General features: G+C 33.5%; 1 protein-coding gene across 2 annotated transcripts in view; it reads right to left on the reverse strand.

The window, feature by feature from the left end:
* LOC125063744 overlaps positions 1–18,305 on the reverse strand; it is a 52,508-nt gene that overhangs the window by 5,751 nt on the left and 28,452 nt on the right. For both annotated transcript variants that reach the window (XM_047670339.1, XM_047670340.1), the window contains exons 2-3: positions 2,675–2,871; positions 1,445–1,573 (exon numbers count right to left, since the gene is read on the reverse strand). In XM_047670339.1, coding sequence (XP_047526295.1) covers positions 1,445–1,573; positions 2,675–2,871 — 326 coding nt within the window. The remainder of the gene's footprint in view (positions 1–1,444; positions 1,574–2,674; positions 2,872–18,305) is intronic.

Below are 18,305 nucleotides of genomic sequence, written 5' to 3' on the forward strand. Positions count from 1 at the left end.
AAAGAAATTGTCTAAAAATAAAAAAATAAAAAATTTGGGGTAGACCCCTTATCTCTTAGGAGTTAGGGGTTTTAAATGTATATAGTAGGCTATTCTCACACTTACTGAATATGCATATAAAAATTCATAAGAATAAGGCGAGCCTTTTCGGAGGAGTATTATTAGATTGTCTAAGTATTTTCTTTTATAATATGAATATAGAAGTTAAACTTTCTGGTATAAATCTGAAGAAGATTGTTATCAATGCGTTGGAGGTCCTTGATACAAAATAAACAGTTTCTGATATTGATCGCATATTGAAAGTAACGAAGACCTTAAGGGTCATGTGAACGTTTGGCTGTATGCCAAAATGACCCGGAAGAATGCTACGTGATTTATATATTCATTTCATTTTAACATAGAACGAATAACTAAGACCGCTATAATCTGACATAATATGCCGTGTAGGTGGCCGTGCTTTACGCAAATTGTATTTATAAATATTATAGTTGTAATCCGATATTTTTAGCTTCTTAAAACCTTTTAATGTATCACCTGCAACATATATGGCTATAATTCGTAGGATCTATAGGAAAAAAGTAAGTTAATTTTCGTCGCAGTTATAAAGTACATCTACTTAACCAAAATCCCACGAAATCTTGTTTTTAATCCGCCCAAAAATATTTATTTATCTACAGTTTATTATAGTAGTTTTAGTAACAATTATACTTATTTTTTATTTACTATATACTTTTACACACAAATCTTCCTAGACTTCATTAATTACAGTGTTAATTTTTACTATTATTATTATAAAATTATTTTTCTTTTTTGAGTCTGAGTCGCAAACTAACTGTTTTGGTCTCTGGTAGAATGACCAGCGCTGTGAAACTTGTCTGCTTCAGAGCATAATGCTGAGCCAAGGCCAGTTACAACCACAACACACACACACACATTACACACTAAAATGTACCTTATTCCTTATATTTTTTATGTTTATTATTATTATATTTCTTTTTTGATTATTATCATTATTTTGTGTGTGTGTTTCGTTACTAACAAATGTTATGTTTATGTTTATTCCATTGCTTATTCCAACAGAATAGATTGGCGTTTATAATGATTAGAGTAGGGGTGATTAAAATCTAAGATAGTCCATCGAAGCGGTATAATTGTTTTCCAGCACACGTTAGTAATAATTCAATGTTGGCTACAATTAAACTACTGTTACCTAACTAAATAGAGTTTCAATAAATTTATTTGTAATAATCTTAAAGAAAATTTAATGTAATAAAATCACTCGGCAAACAATTGTAATGTCTCTTTTGATTTTATTTATTATATTAACGAAAAGTGATACCACCGCCCATAGACACTCACATTGCCAGATGGCTCGCAATTGCGTTGCCGGCATTTTAAGAATCGGTACGCTCGTTTGAAGGACCCTAATTCGAATTGTACTAACCAGCTATGGTCATAAGAGCCCCAGCAACGATGCATACTGGGCCCAGCACGCGAGAGTTTCCAGTGAAAGCGATGCGAGCGGCGTAATGGTCTGGTTCTTCATTCTCACCACAACCACGGTATGATGCGGCTGGAAATAAGTAAGCAGAACTTTATAATATCTTTTCTACATGAAGATCGTTCAATAACGGGTACATTCACGTAATACATATGTACTATTTTCACCGAAACAGATTCTGTTTAGACAGCGCAAAGTTTTGTCAGCCCGACCGTGCCCCGGGCCCCGACGAAACCTTATTTACCAGTGAATTTATAAGTTAAATCAGGCTGGTTTTTATCAACAACTAATAAAAATATCAGTAGAACAGATATGTCTCTGCTACTTAGTTATATTTTACAATTTTACAATGAAATAATAGAAATATTTAAAAATGTGTATAGAGAAAATTACTTGGTGTACGAATGACTTTACTAAGAGTAAACTTAAATTATTTCCAAACTTTAAGCAAACAAAGTTTTGTTTGTTATATAATTATTACTATGTTTATACTTTATTTAAAATTTGAACGGGGCATTGCACGACTCTTGTAGGTGGAATAAGTTAATCAAAATCACAATTTGCGGTTTGACTTGGAACTTTTGGCAGAGTTGATATTATCTGAGGTTAAAGTCGAGAGCCAATTATACATATAATTTTAGGTCATGGTTTGGAATGTTTTTGTACTAATAGCTACCATTAGTCAAAGTCTAGGATATTTTTTTAAATATTATATCCAATAGACTTACTTTAGATGAGTGAAAGACATTGGTAAGTGGAAACACGGAATACAAGAACTGAGTGTCTATCTCTTAATAGATAGTGTTATTGGACACTTTCTTATGTTAAATATCAACTATATAATTATTATAATTAGTAAATTTGGTTAGACTACAATTACTTATTAGTCTTCCTTCTAGAGATCGTAATGTTCCATATTGTAAAAAAAACTTTAGATGACATTTTTTTTCTTGATCTAAATAAACTTTGATAATAATTCATCAATACGGTACAGTTTACTTATATCATGAATAAGGAGTAAATATGTAGTAGTAATATAGGTACCGCAAGGATTCCACAAGTATAGTGTTCTGCGTAGTTTAACAACCATAAAAACTTAATAGATTTTGTAATAATAATGCATGAATAAAGACCCTTCCACCATTTTGTAATCTATGCTTTAGTTCTATTTACCTGTGAGCACACAGCCTACAAGCATAAACAGGAACCCAAATATTGGGAGGACAATTTGACAGTTGGCAGCCACGACTACGCCGGCGACTGCTAAGCCGCCCTCAACTTTTTCTACTCGCAGGCGGGAAATGGCAGGGGGGCATCGAGGCTTGCCTACTGGGGCACGGACTAAAGGCTCTCCAGGGGGCGATGTTGTCCTGTAAAAATATTATCAAATTAACTTTGTTGCCAGACTTATTTATAAAGGTAATAAATAACTGGTCTGTTTACGTAGATTTAGATGACTTACGCAATTTATATTTCTATATGAAAAGTTATTAAAAACGTTCCGTTTGTTTAATCGTAAGTGTACGTATGTAACGGTTCTTAGGATTTTTCCAAAACTAGAGTAATTAAACAGGGTTTATGAGCCATAATTGTAATTATAGTTGTAACGTATGTTAACAAAGAGACTACAACTAACGAAGAAGAATGCTAGAAATGTATAAAAGATAATAGGATATTCGGGCGACGACTTAAAGCATTTCCGTATTTATTTATTTCGTACTAGCTGACTTAAATTATATATAACAAAAAAATATACTAAAACTATAGGCAAAGATGGAATACATAGTATATACAAAAAGGTCCGAGGAACGAAACTTATGAAGGAAAAATCAATAAAATTAGATTAAATATATTTAACTTATATGTAATACCTAATTCGGCTGTGTTGTGGGATGGCGTGTATGTCAGGGTATGTACGTGAGTGTGTGTATGTGGGGTGTGCCCATGATGCAGGTTATTTAGCGCAATGGATATTCTTAATACTCCTTTTACGTTCGCGATAGCTTAAACAAGTCGAGGCTTAAATAGTGGTCGTTGTATGTCCGGGCCGCGCTATACAAAACTGAGATCTTTGCGTAGTTGGTGTTGATGTGAGGAAACAGGAAACAGAGCATATTAATAAAAAAAAATACCGGATTGAAGTTATGTATTTACATAATTTTAAATTTAACCGACGTTTCAATTTTTTATTGTTTCAATGTTAAAATTGTTTTATTAAATGTTATGTCAATAAAAGACAATACTAAGAACATATTAATTCATTAATATTATTAATTTCAGTTTTGTCTGTTTGATTCTCGGCTACTACTACTAGAATGCTTGCAAAATTGTAAGATAAACAAGCTGATATTGTTTGCTCGATATATGTATATATAAATATATCTATATCGAAAATGATGAAATATGATAGATATATATATATATATATATATATCTTTGCACAATAACATCGTAACAAAGTAAAAAATACAATAAAAGGAAAATATTGTAACATGGAAAAGCAATCCGTATCCGTCCGCATATCATTTTCCATCAATCAATGAAAGAGCTTTTTCATCATCGATGAATTCGAGTGGGTATATAATCAAATGTGTAATACTTCATTTTCTCTATTGTGATAGCAATAATGTTGCTTAGAATCTTAAAAAAGGCTATGAAATTTTTAAAAACCGAAGAGCAGTTGATATTTTTTATATTGCGCATTAATTCGGTCGTAGTGTAATGTTGTAAATCCCTTTTCGAAAACAATTTTTTTATAAATTGTAGGGTCACCCTAACCGACTTGTGATATGACATATACTTTACCTATACTCCTACTAAACTTCATGGAAATTGGTTTCTGTTATGGTATAGGATTACTACCCCAAACATCGTGATGCGAGCTTTTTATATATATAAATTATACCGAACACTATAGAAATAGAAGATGTTAGAGCTTATTACATTTAAAACCTAAATAAACCCATAGTTGTTCATAATAAAACCCACAATAAAACTTGACAATTATGTCATTAAATACTATCTCCATCGGAATCGAAATACATAATTGAAGTTTCATATTAATCGAATACATGATTGCCGTTTCTAGCAGCTACAAAGAAATAAGACTTTGTTAATAAATTAATATTGGCTTAGAATGACTGATATTAACAATTACACAATCTTGGCTGACATTTTAATCTCGTGTAGAGGCCGCTGCATTTGTTCAGCTTTCTAACATTGTGATATGCAAACTTTTTTTAGAATATAATAAACACAGTTTGTCTACTACAAAGCGTTCCACATATTTTTTTCAAACTAAGAACGTTACAAGATTTTTGTAATCAACGCGGTTAATGAACATCACACGTGATAAAATGAGTACGATTGTCGACTTCTGTTACTCGGCATATTTTTGAAATGATGATTTGAAGAATAATCGAATTAATTTCCAACAACTATATTGGAAAATGGTTGATATTTGATATAAAATGAAAAATATTAAAAAAAAAGAAAAACTGTGAAAATATCTCAAGAATTACTTATCGGATGGAAAAGAATTAACAAGATTAATATAGAAAATGGTTTAGCATTAGCAATTGCACATGATTTGAATGTACGTGAAACACCTACGTACATGGTTGACGCAAACAACATAAACCGTGCAGGCCAAGAAATGGGGGGTAAAAAAAGAATACAGTTGTCGATGACATGAGATTTTAGAGATTAAGAAAGCGTCATTGTATCGAAGAAGTCGCATGGCATTCTAACGCTAAATTAGCTTGTCCATATTTAATGTACTAATAGTGAAAACCTCACGTTTAGATCTAGTTATAAAGTACGTGTTAGAACCGAGCAGCGGTTTAAGTCTTTGGCAATAAATTCATTCCCCGAAGGTACAGATACGGTGAATTTGAAACCAACGAGTTCCTACGGAGGAAATCGGAAACCTCGATTCTTAAATTGGCTTAAATTATGGTTACCAAGAAACTGAGATATTTCGTAATTCCTAAAAACAGATGCGATGGACGTAAGAAAAATTAAAAAACACGTTAAACAGTTACAGAAAGCAGAATGGTATCGTAAAACTAAAATAGCTTGGTGTGGGCATTGTGGTCGATTATTGTTTGTAGCCAAGGAAACAATACCACTATTATGAGTATCACAATATCACTATGTAATCTAAGAACGTAAGTGCCGACTTTCTCTTCAAATCCAACAACATATTTATGACGAAATTTGTTTTCATTGTGTTGAAGTACTATGATAACAAAAGCGTATCCTTTTTAAGTGCAATTTAGCGTAATCTTTCGACAGTAGAATCATTTTATTGTATTATAGGTGATTTTTAAAATATCTTGGAGGTTGCAATCTATTTAACATTGAATTAGTTCTATAAGAACTAATTATAAATCAGTAAAGTTTATTTAGGCTTTTTCCCGGGTATTGTAGTTTCGAATTGATATTTTTTTGTTTTGTTTGCTTGGATGGTTATATTAATCGAGAAAGACAGTACAATCTGTAAAAAAATAATATAGTGAGTACTATGTATAGTATTAAGCTTGTTATGGTGGAGCTGCGAATCCTGTTACAGTTATTTTTACTTAAAAGCGTCCCCAAATCTAACAATTGTGGAGCATATGCAATTATAACGAATGAACAGTTATTATTTTATTTATTTTTATCATAACGTCACGGTACATAACCAAGCTCAAGAGGATATTTTAGCGAACGTCCGTTCTTTGTGATACGTGTTCAATGTGATAAAGCTCACGCGACTTGGCTGTTAATTATACACTATAATCGTACTAAGTATAGAGTATAAACTAACAATTCTAAGCTGTAATACGTATTAGATTTTCAGGGTGAATGCTTTAAGGTGCTTACGTATCCACGTGACACGTGAAAAGAAACGTGATTATCTTGTGGATTGGACGAGTTGGGAATTCGCAGCGACATACTGACGCCCACTGTCGTCACCCGACGTTCTTGCGAGTTTAATGAATCGCTAAGTATTTATTACACAAATTTATTTATATACAAGAGGTGATACTTTCTTTTTTATATTTATTATGTCATTTGATAAGCGGTTTTGTGGTTATGAACATCATATGTGGTTGGATCAGATTCCTTTGTTTATTTGATTTACAGGAAAGATAACAAAGCTTATGCAGAAATATTTTGATATCGTTTGAAGCTTTGATAATGCTTGTCTAACATTATTAAAAGTATCTGGATTAATATCAGGAGTATATGGTACTAAAAAAAGAATTAGCCATAGCTGCGATAGTTTATTATAAATATCGGATAAAATTAAACATTCTTATCAAAAATTATATTTCGTATGACCCTTTACATTTAATAGGTAGGTTGAAAACTTTGACGAATTACAATCTATTTTAAAATTATACTCTATTATTAAACGGTAGTTTCTAAGCAAAACCTTGAACTTGTGACATTAGAAATTAAAGTTATGAAAATTAGAGACAGAAAGTTTTGTCGGACATAAATTTTATAAATGATAGTTAAGCAAATATTATGACGTGCGACAAGAAATTATAGTTCAATAAACATAGAATAATATTCGTAAGTTATTTTAGTTGATGTTTATTTTAACTAAGAGAGCTGTGCCATAAATATGAATACTTTTATCCAGTGCTAAAGTCAACGAGTCTCTATGACTATTACGGCAGAGCTGAAAAAAATAGTTAACATTTTGTGCACTGTAAAACTGCCTAACACAAAGCACAAAAGCTTATTATTACTATCTTCGACATACGATATTAGAAAAACAGTTCTTGTGTTACAGTTCACTATAATTTGTTCGTTTATATTTCTGTCATTATTTACTATTCAGTTGCAATATAAAATAGAATTTAAATGACGATAATAACGGTATTAAAATACAAAGAAGATCAATCAAAAGATATTATTGGTAATTCTAGTGTCAAGCCAATGGGTACAAATGACATTAATGTACGTCGCGAGAAATATGATGGATTAAAAAGTGGTAAAAAAAAGGATTTAAATTGTGGTAACATTCAATATTTTAATCGATGACAAAAATTATTGATAGAATTAAATCTTAATAATGCGATGTTAGATGGCATTATTAATAGAAATTAAACTAGTCCCGGTTTATTATTAATATTTTGGAAATTAATAAAGCGTACATTATCGTATTCTAGTGATATAATAGTCTGTTCGTTACAACTATACAAAAATATATCTTCCATCTTTATAATACCGTGATAATGATACATCTATACAAATGTAGCTAAAACTTTACACTGAATATTCCATAAAAAGAAGATCATGACATGACATTGGTTTAATTATAATATAATATAATATAATATAATATAATATAATATAATATAATATAATATAATATAATATAATATAATATAATATAATATAATATAATATAATATAATATAATATAATATAATATAATATAATATAATATAATATAATATAATATAATATAATATAATATAATATAATATAATATAATATAATATAATATAATATAATATAATATAATATAATATAATATAATATAATATAATATAATATAATATAATATAATATAATATAATATAATAATTGGTTTTGTATTTTATTTTCTATTCATATGCCCTTAATCTTTCACTGACACAGTCCCGCTAAGCACTAGAAACGAGAAGTTATGTAAAAATTTTAATACATTCGCATATCCGTTTAAGCAGTTTCATTTAAAAGCTAGATATAAATGTCTATGTACGGATATTAAAAATAATGACAATTTACATTTCACAATAGAGACTTACTTCCGTTGAGTTTTGTCATTCTGTAATTTAGTTTATTGTACTTGAGTATTACGTGGCAAAACTGTTTTTATTTATCCCCCATATTCATAAAAACTACATCAACATGAACTATTGAAAGTAAAATTTTCATCTGTCCCTTTTCATTACAGCGCAATTAGTCAGGAGGCGAACGAGTACTTAAGTTTAAGCAGTGTTAAAGTGATTTTGTTTTTATGAATAAGGTAAGTCTGGCTATAATTTATTAAGTTTAATATTCATTGGGACTCATACACAATGAAGCAAAAGCCTGTAATCCTAATTATTTGTGACGTTAATAACAATGTCTGTAATAATTATTTTCGTCACGTTTATAACAATAGAAGAACGTGACCGAACCGACATAAAATTTAAGCTATCTAAAGAATGTCATTGTAATATGAAGTAATGGATATTAAAAAAAAAATCAGTGGCGCTACAACCTCATTACGTCTGGGCCCCAGATTTCTGAATCTGTTTCATGATCATTTTTCAATCTAATAGGCAAGTGGTGATCACTGATCAGCCTCCAGTGCCTGACACACGCCGTCAACTTTTTGGGCAAGCCGGTTTCCTCACGATGTTTTTCTTCACCGTTGTGGAATGTAACCTTTTATGTACACAATACGACATACATACATTAAATTAATTTTAAAATTTATTTACACATTAATCCACTAAATATTTTACACACAGCCTAAAAATATCTATATTGTTTGTTAAAAATTAACAGTGAAACCGGTGTGCCTGATTCGCTACAATATTTTAATAAATTTAATACCATATAAGTTTAATGAACCTTTTGTGCCAATCATTCAAATGAAAGGGAGAAAATCTAGCTCATAAGAATTGAGAGCAATAAACTCCAAAGAATAACATTAAAAAGCCTATTTATTATCTTTATAATTTGAAAAGGTCGATGGACTATAATGGATTCTATTGCCGTGTTAATTTGACAGGAGAAGGGTTGATTACAATATTGGCGTGGCATTTGGGGTAATGGGTTTGAGGAAAACTCGGTTGTTACCTGTTCTGCACCTAGCTTCATGTATGTGCTCTAATTAAACCTGCAACAGCTCGCAAGTCAAGTCTTGAAACACTGTATATACATATAAATACAAAAATGACTCAAATTATTTAATTCCATATCTCCTGCATTTTAATGTTCTACAATATCATTGATAAATTAATAAAACTCAAAGGTAAGGGAACAAATATCAAACACAGTTCCGAATCATTGACCGCGACCGAATCAGATTCGTCCTTAGTGGAAATCAATTGTTTCGGTCTATTTTATTTGTAAAGTTTCTTTTTTTTACAAGAACGGAAATGCTAGCTAGTTTTTTAATAGAATATTTCTTTCTATCTATAAAAACTTTTTGGATCCGGCATTAAAAGTTTTTTTTTAAATATTAACTTTAAAAGGGTTTTCAAAAATAAGCCATTATTAAAGTTTCGTTATTAAAACCGCTACTTATACACTACAAACCCATAATTAAACCGCTACCAGGACCAAAAATTCCATTCCAGTTCAACCACTTAAAACAAATGATGAAAATAGAAAATTTACGCGTTGATCATTCAGTTTTATTTTGGTCAGCGGTAGGGGGCAATCTGTAGTCCAGACAGTACGAAAATAGGACGTCCCCCACACAAATTGAGTGACAAGGGGACTTTGAACGAATATATCCTGCTGTAGATTAGTGCTTCGTGTGTTAGGCCATGTGAAAATAATACGTGTTAAATGATGCACTTGGCTCCGATTAGTAAGCCGTTTGACAGAATAATTTGTTGTTGGTAGTAATATGTTTGGAAAGGTGATTAAATTATGACAACTACTTTGAAAATATTATTATTAATTATATGTTAATTTTAGACTTTAATAGAATAACAAAAGAATATGCAATATAAAAAAGGGAGTGAGAATGTCTTCCCTGTTCTTATTTGAACCATAGCATAACTAAGTTTTGGTAGGAAATATAACTGAGGTTTCCATTCAAAAGGAAGTTCCGCTCATTTGAAACAAACAGATTTCCTTTCGGAACGGAAGAAGAATCATGTAACGAATGCTAATAGTGTTGGCATTATTTTATATGAAGTACTGGTTTATTTTGTATTTCAACCTTCGTTTTGGTTAAAAAATTCTAAAAGGCCTTAACTGATACGTCAATAAAAGGCGGGCTCGGAAGACAGACTAATTTATTAATGTTCGTAATAGCAGGTAGGCGATAGATGCTACATCTTTCCCCTACAAACCACGAAATACATTTTAAACCACTACAATAGGAATACAAGAAATATTACAAAATTTACATAACCTAGTACTTAATAAACTAAACCAAAATAAAATCTTTAATCATGACAAACTTACTTAACTTATCAACTATTATTTTTAGCTCGCTTTAAAGCACGCAATGCTCGAGCCGATAGTTCCTGAGAGCAACTCGGTGACTCGGACAGGGTCTGTGTTGACTGAGGCTCCACCTGAGACGCTTGATCATCAGATTTGTTGATAGTTTTATTAGGATCACTCTCTTCAGTTGTAACCTCCACCATCTCAGACCCTAGCCCATCATTACCCTCCTGCTCTGAGACAACCGCTGTATTCGTGCGCGACATTGAAAATCTGTTTTTATTTGAAATAATTTGGTCTGCATGTCTACGCCACTCAATACCGTTGCCCAAATCAACTTTATAAGAAACCGGGCCCGTCCTTTTACACACCTTTCCTGAAGCCCATTTCTCCCCTCCTTGCCTATAATCTCTTGCAAGTACTGTTTCTCCAATTTCAAACTCTCGCTGAGCACGCGGTATTTTCGCGAGTTGCCGCTCTTGCTTTTCCCGAACAGTGGCGGCCACGTCCGGTCGTATTGCGTCTAAACGGCTACGTAAACGACGCCCTAGCAACGCCACGGCCGGTGAAATGCCAGTTGTGGCATGCTCACAGTTGCGATATTTAAAAAGAAATTTATCGAGAGCTGCGTCAATATTTTCGCCTTCAAAAACTGCCCTTTTAATTGTTTTTTTAACGGTTTTGACTACATTTTCCGCTGCTCCATTGCCCTGAGGTCGATAAGGAGCCGAAGTAGTATGTTTAATGCAATTACTTACACAATAAGACTCAAATTCAAAAGAACAAAATGGTGGACCATTATCAGCTGTGATGGTAAACCAAATCTTGCAAAAATATTTCTAAAAACCCTAATTGTAAAAGACGCGCTGGTATTAGCCATTAAAAATACTTCTATCCATTTCGTGTTTGCATCAACAACAATAAGATACCGCCTACCCCCATATTCCGCAAAGTCAGCATGCAAACGATGCCACGGATGTAAAGGAAACTCCCATGGGTGAATTTGGGCTCGAGGTGGCGCATCCAACACGGACCGACACGCCCCACAGTTCCTACAAAGAGTCTCAATATCGCGATCTAAAGTCGCCCAATACACATAGCTCCTAGCTAAACTTTTCATTTTATTTATTCCCAAATGACCCTCATGAATTTCATCCAAAATATTTTTTTGTAAATTCGTTGGAACCACAATTCTATATTTATAAATTATACAACCTTGTTCAACAGCAAAATCATGTTTTCTAGCAAAATATGGTTTTTCACCTTCACAACTCGGATCGCTTGGCCAACCAAAAAAAATATACCGTTTGATTTTACACAAAAAATTATCTTGTTCAGTTTCCCTGGCAATATCTTTATAAGAAATAGGTGAAGAGTCCGCAACCAAATTAAGATAATCTAATAAATCTGCAAATCGACCCTCTTGAGGAAGCGGCAAACGCGACAAAGCATCGGCTGGACCGTTATCTACCGATCGTACAAATTCTATCGTAAAATCATATGCAGCCAAACGTGCTGCCCATCTCTGTAACCGACTTGCTGCAGTCAGAGGAATACCTCCCTTACTGCCAAAAATATATGTCAACGGTTGATGATCCGTACGCAATGTAAAACGTCTTCCAAACAAATATTGATGATGTTTAAAAACACCAAAGACAATAGCGAGCGCTTCCTTGTCTAATTGACTGTAACTGCGTTCCGCCGCATTAAGCGTGCGAGAAACACAGCTTACGGGCCGCTCGACCCCGCCCGGATAGCGGTGCGCTAACACAGCACCCAGCCCATAAGCGCTGCTATCCACTGACAAAACTAACTCTCGACCTTCCTCATAGTGCGCTAAAACCCGTTTACTCAAGAGTGATCGCTTTGCCTTTACAAACGCCTCCTCACATTTCGAATTCCAGTCCCAAGAAGAATTTTTTTTAAATAAATTATGTAACGGTTGCAAAAGAGTACTTAAATTAACAATAAATTTTCCATAATAATTTAACATGCCTAAAAAACTTTTTAATTGAGTTACATTACTTGGCGTGGGTGCATTATTAATAGCTTGTAACTTATCAGGATCTGGTTGCAAACCCTCTTTATTTATAATAAAACCAAGATACTTAACACTATCTTGCAAAAATTTACATTTAGATAATTTGACAGTTAGCCCCATACTACGCAAACGTTCGAGTACAGCCTTAAGATTAGTTATGTGTTCAGTTCTATTCGAGCCTGTCACACAAATATCGTCTAAAAAAAACGACACAGCCGCTCACTCCACGCAACGTTTCTTCCATTAATTTTTGAAATTTTTCCGGTATACATGATAAACCATAAGGAGTACGACGATAAGCAAAAGTACCCATATGGGTAGTAATGGCCGTGACCGGCTGTGATTCCTCAGATAAAAGACACTGCTCGTACGCGTGCGTTAAATCTATTTTCGTAAACTGCTCCCCCCCTCTTAAATTAGCAAATAATTCATCAATTCGTGGTAATGGATAAAAATCTCTTTTTAATTTGGGATTCACAGTAATTTTATAGTCCCCACAAATACGTATCTCCCCATTTTTTTTAACTACTGGTACGATTGGGGTCCCAAAATCAGAGTACTCCACCCGATAAATGGATCCGTCTGCCTCAAGACGCGCTAGCTCGTTCTCAACTCGCGCGCGAAGTGCTAGTGGCACCGGTCTCGCTCGCACATAAACCGGTTCGTTATCGCAAAGTTGTAATTGAATAGTTTTCTTACATGTGCCCAACTTATTACAAAAAACTTCTGGAAATTCCTTGCTTAATCTATTCACAAAAGAATCTTCCGCTATTTCATTAAGATAAATTTCTTTAATATTCAACGCACGTAACCATTCTCGTCCTATTAAAGGTCTAGCACCTTCTTTTATAATATATAAACGTAATGATTTAACTTCCACGTCGCCCAAACGTACATTTACCTCAATGTAACCCAAAGACTCGATCTGAGTACCTGAATAAGAACGTAAGATTATGCCATCCCTTATAATTACTTTATGACAAAAAAATCTATTATACATTTCTTCACTTATTGCTGATATACGACTTCCCGTGTCTACTTCGCATCGAATTAAATTACTGTCTATAAAAACCTTTATAAAATAAGGTTCGTTACCCTGACTGCTCAACTTCAAATTAAATAACTCAACATCAGATTCGTCCGACACAAAGTTCTGTCGACTATCACTACCACGCACTTGTTTGCACATCACTTTTAAATGACCCCGTCGGCCACACTCATCACAATTGTATTGCTTAAAACGACACTTATCCGCTGTGTGCGCCTTGCCACAGCGCCAGCATGAAACACCAGAACCTGAAGTCCCCGCGCTTCCACCTGCTGAACGCACAGCAACACCAGCGCCCTTGGCGCTCGGTATGTAGGTCGTGCGCGGCTGTTGGCTGCCCACACGGCCACCGCCACGCGCGTAATGCAAGCCCTCGCTCACCTGACCGCCTGTTGTTCCTGATGCCTCATTCACCGATGCCCGTGTGGATCCACTGACCTCTGCGTGCCGTTCAGCCGCCTCCAATGCCAGTGCCAGTTCCACAGCCTCTTTATACTGTATCTTTTCCTCGGCAAAAATTCGAGATCGCATAGCATCATTCGCCAGACCCGATACAAATTGATCCCGAAGATTTTCTTCCAACGTTGAGCAAGATGAACACTTGCCGAAATTACATGAAGAGGCCAAGTGTTTAAGGGCCTGCAAGTAGTCGGTTAAAGACTCCCCATTTTTTTGCCGTCGCAAACGAAACACGTGCCGTTCCGCGATTTCGGACCTCTGAGGTTCTAAATGTTCTGTTACTAATTTGACTAACTCATCAAATGTCGAATCCTCAGGAAATCCTGGTGCACAAAGATCACACATGAGCATATATGTTTCTTCTCCGACCACGGTCACCAACATACTAACTTTTAATTCTTCGCTAATGTTATTTAATTTTATAAATTGTTTAACACGCCGAATATACGCTGGCCATTGCTTGGAACCCAAATTAAATGATTCAATTTTCCCAATCGACATTTTATACTTTTTTAATCGTTAAACCTCGTCGCCAAATGATACGTCAATAAAAGGCGGGCTCGGAAGACAGACTAATTTATTAATGTTCGTAATAGCAGGTAGGCGATAGATGCTACAATATGCTACATAAAATACTTAATTGAGTTAGCGAATGTCTGGGTGATCCATATTTAGTCCCTCATAATAAACGTAATGCAGAAAGTGGACCAAACGAGTTACCCAATGGAAAGTACCACCAGGCGGAAGAGCCTAAGACCGCTGGGAAGATGATCTGAAAAAATCAGCTGCCAAAAACTGGCAATCCATAGCACATGACCGACAAATATGGGCAGCTTGGGAGGAGGCCTTTACGCAAACCGGGGTTATATATATTATATATTACTAACATAATCTAAGCTAACCTACTAACAAAATCAATATTTTTGGTTACTTTAATATAAAAACTACCAACTATTGTAAAACAGGAAATAAAAAGGCTTATTATTATTATTCAATAAACGTAATACATTGTTAAACTTAAAAACTTGATGCCGCTATTTTGTGGAGAATAAAAAAGTATTGTCGTTCTATTAACGGGTCTTCAATAATTGTTTTCAAGTTTATTTATACAAAACTATATATCTATTATTTGACATATACGCCTCTTTTTGTCAAATTTTGAGGAAAATATAATGAAAACAGACAGACCATTTCACATTTAAAGTGCAATATGACTTTTAAGTAGATAAAGCAACTAAGCAGGTATGTAATAAAGATAAGAAGTCCGATAAGGGCAGTGGTGCGGAAACAACACAAGTTCAACGGACGAGGTCCCGTTGTAACCAATCTCTTGGCTAAAGGAGACTGATTTATTCTTTAAAAGATGAAAGTCATTCTTATAAAAAGTTACCGCAGGCGGAAGTTTTTCTTGGTTAATAGATTTTATAAGATTGTACTTTATTTAATTCTGCGAAAAAATAACATCGTTGATGACGCCAACATCGTCTAATTCATAAATGCAACAGGCTCAAGTTGTTACGACATGTGCACTTAATGGCGGACGGCAGACCCCCAACTAAGAAACTAGTGGTAAGAGACAACTCGGTAAACTGAGGCTGCGTTGATAGGATGGAGTTGTCAAGGACCTCAAAACAATAGGTGTTCGTTGTTGGACCCAAGGAGCACGCGATAGATTGCGATGGCGAAAAGATACTTGCGGAGGCTAAGGGTCATAAGTTGCTGTACAGCCATTGATGGTGATGGTACATTACATAAATAAAACAATTGTATGAGATAATTTTATTGTCTGTAAACCTTATTAATTTTCGGTACGTAACAATTTCGCCGTACGCAGTTCAATGTCATATGTCAAAGCTTGGTCCGCTCTCTCGAGAAGTTTATCTGTTTTGAAATGCACGCACGGCTATCACTTGCATATAAAAAATTTTAAAGAAGAGAGAAATGTTTTCGCAATGAATATTTTGAATACGAATTGCATTAAGTTCATAAAGTTCTCAAATGCATTTGATATCCAGTTTAATTTTATACCTCTAATTAATATTGTAAATTTATTAAGTCCCGACTGAGTATTCATTTTCCCAATAATTTAATGCTATTGGGAATAAGTTCAATGCACGGTTTCATTTTCATCGCTCGTAAATTAGCTTTGGAATATTCGCAAATCGAATTCGAACACGAAACAAGGTTTGTGAACTTCCCTTTATAGTAATGAGAGTTGTTTTTATTTATTCTATAATATTGTAGAAATATGAGACATTAATCAGAAGACTATTTGGTTATTAAGTTGAAAAATTACTTAATATAATAAAACTCCTATTATATTGGTAACATTCAAACTGTGGATATAATTATGCAAAAGATAAAGAGAATCCTTTCACGTGCTGGATAATAGTTACTATGATGTTAATCGCGTTATTTTTTAAATATTATAATACTGTATTAATTGTGAACTGTCACAATTTCATAGATTAATAAGTTTATTTAGTAGGTATGCTATCGTGAAACTGTATTTGCAGATTATGGTTTGAATATCCTTTGCTACTAGTAATTAAATGAAAATGCCTAGGTTTGTTAGCGCAGTTAGCAACCGCGTGGACAACAATGAACTTGATACATCATACATGGACAAAGGTTGGGAATGGAGCCACTCACGCTATTTTCATTCGTGAAAAGAACTAGGTCAGCATGAGATGAGGCCACGGTGTATGTGAATCAACTGTTTATACCAACTGCCTATTCCATTTTTGCGTCTATATAACTTTCATAAATCTTTGTTTCATAGAGCACATACCACGTTTACAGAATAGAAACTTTATGGTGTAAAAAAAAATATTTTTTAGAGATTCTTTTTTCAAACTGAACATCACGAAGGTTCTTATTCTTCGAACAAATGACTTCGAACTAAATTACAAACAATTTGAGATTCAATTATTATGTGTATTTTTGTATCATAAAATAATTTGAGTCATTTTCGTGGCATTGTCGTCACTCGTGTTAACACGGACATTTAGTAAACGACTTGTTACTATTTATATAAAACATTTACTATTGATAATAAGGTGCGTCATTTCACGATTTTGAGACCAACGTTTTTGTATGTTAGCTATGTGCGTTATTAAAAAAAAAATTATTGCTTTATAGATTTCTTATTTTTTTAAAATTAATTGTTATAAGTCAACACTTCCAAGTTTTGTTGCAAGAACTTGCAAAGCCCTCTAGTGGTTTGTTGAGACAAATTGTCAAACAGGTTAAAGTAAAAAAAAGTGAATTTGTAGTTGAATTTTTTATTTACGTACTGATTGTTGAACATACTATTTGTAATTAAAAAGCTATAAATTATATTACCGATAAAATCGAACGGACATCGAATGAAACATCAAGCACAAATAAAGTAATGACATTGACGGTACATTTTTCATTAGTTTAATATTCGAGTGTTTTATTTCAACAAGTAGGTACATCACGGCTGACATGTTTTTATAACCACAGACTAATAAAACTGTTATAATGTGATTAAAACTTTTTTTTTATAAAGAGTTTTTATATTTAAATCTTTTGTCAAGTGTATGTATACATTTATAAGAATACTACAGATACTGTTTGATGCGTAACTATTGCGTTGCTTCTATGTTTTAAAAACGGTGGAGATCAACGATTAATCCTATTACGTTATTAATTAAAACATTACTTCACTCCTTATTCTTTCAAATATGCACAATGTCAAATACATTGATAAACCTGACAAGAGTCACAAATAATTATCATTAGAACAATTCTCTGAACGCGCTTCTGCCCTAAAATGATGCGTCCCTATCTCCTTGTGATGATTCTGCTTGCTAAGCATCTTCCTCTTCAATAGACAATATAATTCGTATAATTCTCTTACGTTTGTTACGTGACCATTTTTCTATTTTCTAAACCCGATTAGTCTGCGATGATATTTTATCTATCGTAGCATCAGCTACTATACAAAGTCGCGGGCATTTGTTAGTACAAATACAACTAAGTAGAGCTCAAAGAACCTATTTAGATCGGTTCTAGTAGTTTCCATTGCAGTTATTCTGTGTATTAGTGCCATCCGGCTTATTAAGCGGATG

This window comes from Pieris napi, chromosome 3 (assembly GCF_905475465.1).
Source record: "Pieris napi chromosome 3, ilPieNapi1.2, whole genome shotgun sequence".
NCBI lineage: Eukaryota > Metazoa > Arthropoda > Insecta > Lepidoptera > Pieridae > Pieris > Pieris napi.